This window comes from Littorina saxatilis, linkage group LG8, assembly GCF_037325665.1.
Source record: "Littorina saxatilis isolate snail1 linkage group LG8, US_GU_Lsax_2.0, whole genome shotgun sequence".
Taxonomy (NCBI): Eukaryota; Metazoa; Mollusca; class Gastropoda; order Littorinimorpha; family Littorinidae; genus Littorina; species Littorina saxatilis.
In genome coordinates this window covers 24,282,678-24,288,626 of record NC_090252.1, presented here as the reverse complement: position 1 = coordinate 24,288,626, position 5,949 = coordinate 24,282,678, and the positions used below count along the sequence as shown (strand labels likewise).

Genomic DNA, 5,949 nt, shown 5'->3' with positions numbered 1-5,949 from the left:
AATGGCATTGCGTTCAGTTTCATTCTGTGAGTTCATCAGCTACTTGACTAAATGTTGTATTTTCGCCTTACGCGACTTGTTATAAGATTATTTTGAAATTGAGAAAGTCGACCCCAACATGTATGGTATTAGGCGAATTAGGCACATTTCCTCTAGATGTCCTAGTTAAAAATAGAATATTTAGTTTTTGGTTTAAATTGGTGGATTGTAATAATAGTAATAAGTTTTCAAATGTATTGTACCGTTTTTTTCATCGCCCCTATGCAAATAGCATATATGAAGCACCCTATTTAAAACATGTTGAAACAACTTTAAATGCTCTTGGTCTTAGTGGTTTTTGGTATGACCAATTTAATTTACGATGTTCCGAAAAAATGATTTAAATTGAAAACGTTGCAATACCTTAACGATCAATATATACAATCGTGCTTTTCAGAATTAAAGGAAAAAGAAACTTGTTTGAATTATAGATTGCTTAAAGATACATTTATATTTGAAAATTATTTGAACATTTTACCCAATAACCTAGCACTCATTTTTTTATGCTTTAGAACATTAAATCATAAATTGCCAATACAAAAAGGCCGAATGTTAAATATACCCCAAAAGGAAAGAATATATATGTGTTAAATGCCAGTCTGGAGAACTAGAACTAGGAGATGAGTTTCATTATATATTTCAGTGTAACTTTTTTGAAAATTTGAGGAAAAAGTTGTTACCATTGTATTTTTGTAGAAATTTAAATGCAGTCAAATTTAAACATTTATTTGAATTAACAAAAAACCAAAAGTTATTGAATTTGATATATTTTATTAAGAATATTTTGAAAGAGTTCTGATAATTTGATCACGTTTTTTATTACAACAAAAACGAAAACAGAAATGAATACAGTCCTGTAAAAAAAATGTATGATTACGATTATCTAGTTATGGAATAAGCTTGATTTATTTGCGGTTAATTTGAAGTGTTGTGTCTCATTATTACATATATTTTTTGTCGTGTATATTGCAATTTTTGTTTAGAATTCATGTCACCCTAGGTTTAAAAATAAATAAATATTGACTTGACTTGACTTGACTTGATAGAAGAAGAAAGTGAGACAAAATAAGTACTAGTGCACTGATGCTATGAACATGCGGCTTTGTGTGTGTGTGTGTGTGTGTGTGTGTGTGTAGGCGTGTGTGTGTGTGTGTGTGTGTGTGTGTGTGTGTGTGTGTGTGTGTAATTATTTTCGTTTGATTTTTAGTTTCTTTTCTGCTTGTCTGTTTAGTTTTCACAATTTTTTTTGTATCCGCTGAGCTGCTGTCATGTTGAGATATTATTATGTTTGCGATATGCGTAGTCTATCAACTTCGCAAGTGTACAGTTATTGACCTCAAGAATAAAAGGCATAAGCCAACAACACGCCTGGGCCCGTATGCTTATGGGGGAAGTTCGCGACAACTCCCGAAGTTTTGAGTGACATCGGAAGTACTTGCCTCACTTTCGTATGCATGGGCCGGAAAAAGGGTTTACCTCGAAGCAAAGCGAGGAAGTAACTCAGGGTATTTTGCGACTACTTCTAAAGTTTTGAGTGACATCGGAAGTACATCCTCAGTTTCGCATGCATGGGACGAAAAAAGAGTTTACTTTGGAAGCTAACGAGGAAGTAAATGAGGGTAAATGTACTACAGCCAGACCCAGTAGTAAACACGCTACTTCCACAGTTTCTCAGTGCAAAAAGGCAGGGCTTTTCTTCAGTTTTTCATGTCAAACCGAGCTGACGCTCCAAAAGAGAGAAAATAGAGGGAAAAGTCGTATCTTCTGCATGCATTTCGTGCAAATTTCCCTGAATACAAACTTGAGTTGCCAGCTTTGACTTTTGTTTGTTGATCTGGGTCATTGGCCACCACTCTTTCATTCCCGCTTATACGAGGGGGTTACTGTGTTTCTATGAAAATGGGCGTCGTTGTGTGCATGTGTGAGTGTGTGTGTGTGTGTGTGTGTGTGTGTGTGTGTGTGTGTGTGTGTGTGTGTGTGTGTGTGTGTGTGTGTGTGTGTGTGTGTGTGTGTGTGTGTGTGTGTGTGTGTGTGTGTGTGTGTTCGAGTGTTTAAATGTAAGTTTCTGGTATTTTTTTTGTCATTGCTTTATGTGTGTGTGTGTGTGTGTGTGTGTGTGTGTGTGTGTGTGTGTATGTATTTGTGCGAGTGCCTGTCTGCCTGTGTGTGCGTGCGTGCGGGTATAATTGTGCGTCTGTTCCTTCATACGTTTGTTTGCGTGTTCGCGCGTGCCGTGTGTGTGTGGGTGTGTAGGTGTGTGTGTTTGTGTGTGTGTGTGTGTTTGTGTGTGTGTGTTTGTGTGTGTGTGTGTTTTCGATGTTATGTGTGTGTTCGACGGTGTGTGTGTGTTCGACGGTGTGTGTGTGTTCGACGGTGTGTGTGTGTTCGACGGTGTGTGTGTGTGTGTGTGTGTGTGTGTGTGTGTGTGTGTGTGTGTGTGTTCGACGTTATGTGTGTGTTCGACGGTGTGTGTGTGTGTGTGTGTGTGTGTGTGTGTGTGTGTGTGTGTGTGTGTGTGTGTGTGTGTGTGTGTGTGTGTGTGTGTGTACCCACTCCCCACACTATGATGAGCTGACTATATTTGCGCCTTGATATTTTATTCATGTTCTTACGTTTTATGCTGTTTATTGTGATTCACCACACCCGAGTTTATCGTAATTGAGATAATAAAGTGTTCTATGTCTATGTATTATGTCTAATACACATGCACACACGCACGTAGGCTACAAAAATCCAATCTTGACTTTGAACTTTATATAAACATACATCCTCTTCACAATTAACGAGGACAAACGTAATTTACAAACACCTAAGTACAACAATTTTTCTGTTTTAAAAATTCGGACACACATTTTCTCAAATAATATGAAATTCGCTGAACTTATCTTCTTTTCACTACACCTTATATCTTGATTCCCCAAAAATGGAGTTCTGCCTTTTTAAATTTACCAGTAACACAAACATTCGCTCTGACCAAACTATTTTTGTCCAGCAGTTTTACCGATACACAATCATTAAAAAAAAACACTACAAAAAGAGTTTTAAGTTAACCGACTTCGCTACCACATAAACAACCTTTTTTTATTGTCCCCAACATTCTGGTCAACGAAATCATTATTATAGACAGTCATTCTATTTAAGGACAATCATCACAGCTTTCGTTCAACCAGTTAAAAACAACAATTATTGTAAAAGCTACAGCGCGATCAACGTTTGCCCATTTACGAACTCGCGATGAGATTTGTTTCTTCTGGTCACCAAGCCTACCGTTTACAAACGCATGCGCACTAATTGGGATTCCCCCAATTTTCTCAACCTTGACCTCAGAACTCTCGAAGCCACTACTTCGGCGTTCAATTTAGCTCGTGCATACCGAGTAGCTGGCAACTTTGCTTTCGAAGTTCCCACTTCCAATGTCAAGGGCCTCTCGCTTGACATAATTATACGACGATATCGCATCTCAAGGGTCCTTACCCATCCAAAAGAAACCTCCAGCGCATACTACAATTGCAGGACATTCCGTTTTTAAAGGCAGCTCATTGGGAAATGATCTCAGACACAATATCGAAGACGTGAAATGCGTCAATCGAGCAACTGTCGTAACTTGGCTACAATGAGACGGTCTCCTACCTTGCACCATAGACACGGACTGTGACATAAAACAGAGTGACTCAAAAGCGACAGTTCGATCAGTTACTGACCGAAAAAAACGTGCTCGAGTCATTCGGCGAAGGTGGCGAGCTTTCAAACCAGCACGACTGAATAACTCAGAATGCCTTTTTTCATCATGCCTCTATTCTACACGAGTAACATAGTGCAGTGGTAACGGTTCCGGACTCTCGTTCATTCGCTCCGGGTTCAAGTTCCGCCGGGAGCTATATATATTTTTTTTATTAATCTTTTCCTTTTTAAGCCTCCGCAATTGCATTCCGGCTGCAAAAACCGGGTTTTGCCTCTGTGTTAATTTTATTCATTTGCAAAAGAAACCTTCCTATGCTTTGAAAAAATCATATCATGTTTTCAACTGTACGCGCGTGTGTATAATTATGTGTGTCACTACGGTGAGTGTGTGTGTGTGTGTGTGTGTGTGTGTGTGTATGTGTGTGTGTGTGTGTGGCGTGTGTGTGTGTGACGTGTCACTTGTGTCATCATAGTTTCAGTGTGTGTATGAGTGTAGATTGAGAGAGAATGAGAGAAAGTGAGAGAGAGTGAGTGTGTGGTTATTTGTTTGTGACTGTGTGCGTGCGTGTATGGGTGCGTGTGTGTGTGTATATGTGTGCGCGCGAGCGCGCGCGTGTGTGTGTGTGCAGTGTGTGGTGTGTGTGTGTGCCGTCAGTGTCACTTGTGTCATAGTGTAAGTATGTGCATGAGTGTACGTTTGTCTGTGTGTGCATGTGTCGTAAGAGAGAGAGAGAGAGAGAGAGAGAGAGAGAGAGAGAGAGAGAGAGAGAGAGAGAGAGAGAGAGAGAGAGAGAGAGAGAGAGACACTTTTTTGGCAATTTTGGACCAGACAGCGTCTTTATGTTTAACAGTTAGACTGTTCTGTAAACTTGGTGTTTACTGTGAAGTTTTTTTCTAATTAACTGTTCTGAAATTTGGACAGAATAACCGTTCTTTCGTAAAACACTTCTATCAAGAGTACAGCAATTTCACCATCTGAAAAAGGTGCAGAACGCCCCTCCGTGTCTACTTTCTTTTTGAGCGGCACACGTGCCTTGCCTCTTTCGTTGACTGCCATGTTGATAGAAACGTGCGCATGCGTATTAGTAGGGATTCCCCCAATTTCCCCGACCTTGACCTTAATACTCTCGCTTAATACTTTGGCGTTCAAGTCAGTTCATGCATTGTGAACAGTGTTAGAAAGTTGACTTCGGGAGTTCCCACTTCGAAAAGAGGCCTCTACTTCCAGTGTTTCTTACTTCTAGTTCATGCATACGGGCCCTGGTGGCTATCACTTGGTTATCGCATAAACTAAATGTGTTACGGTGTGGTTGTAACCCTGCTTCAAAATCTCACAGAGGGCCCACGTTCGTGAACGATTTCGTAGGTGGTACTCAACTGGTATAGGCGTGTGAAATTAAATTTTATCCGTATGATTTTAACGAGAAGATCTAGCTGTTTATTGGCCTGTCTGTGTATCTGTCTGTCTATCTATCTGTCTGGGAGTTGTCTGTCTCGCTCGCTTGATAATAAAACTTCAACAGAAACCCAATGAAGAAAGAGGCAAATAATGGACGGACAAGACAGTGTCCGGGGTCATTTTTCCAAACATCGTAAATGGATAATACAAATTAAAAAAAGACAAGAAAAAATATAAATAAATAAATAACTAATTGAACGAATGAATGAATAAATGAATAAATTCATAAATGAATAAAAAGATAACTGATTAAATGAATAAATGAATGAATAAATTAATTAATTGATTAAGAACAGAAAAAATGCTAATAAAGAAATAAAGAAAGAAATACTGAAATCCATTTATAATACGTTAGACGAAAATATGCATTCCGCCGAACCTTACAGTTTCTTCTTCAGGTCCACCATCTCCGGCCAGAGTTCGTGTCTCTAGTCAGAATAATTATAATCATGACTGTAACCTACCTGGCAGAAATGTCAAGAACATCAAAAACAGCACCCGTAGAACGACCATTTTTGCAGTTAAACTGGAATGGTCGGTTTGTCGTTGTGAAACAGTTCGAACCAGCAACTGTCACAGAGGGCAACTTCTGTCGTGTTACCAAGCAAAGCTTTCTGCCTGTTACTCTTTTGACTTTGATCTGTACCTGTCTCAAGGATGAACCTTTTTTACCTTCAGCGTTATCACCTCAGACACAGACGGAGTTACCGCGTTGTTTCGCTCAGATCTTTATATACACAGAGTACTGCGCAGGTAGCTAGTCGCTGATA

The 5,949-nt window shown here is 39.4% G+C and overlaps 1 protein-coding gene across 1 annotated transcript in view; it reads right to left on the bottom strand.

The window, feature by feature from the left end:
• Positions 1-5,949, bottom strand: part of LOC138974565 (uncharacterized) — a 21,094-nt gene extending 15,145 nt beyond the window's left edge. Inside the window, exon 1 of the mRNA XM_070347284.1 lies at positions 5,644-5,949. Coding sequence (XP_070203385.1) covers positions 5,644-5,692 — 49 coding nt within the window. The 5' untranslated portion in view covers positions 5,693-5,949. The remainder of the gene's footprint in view (positions 1-5,643) is intronic.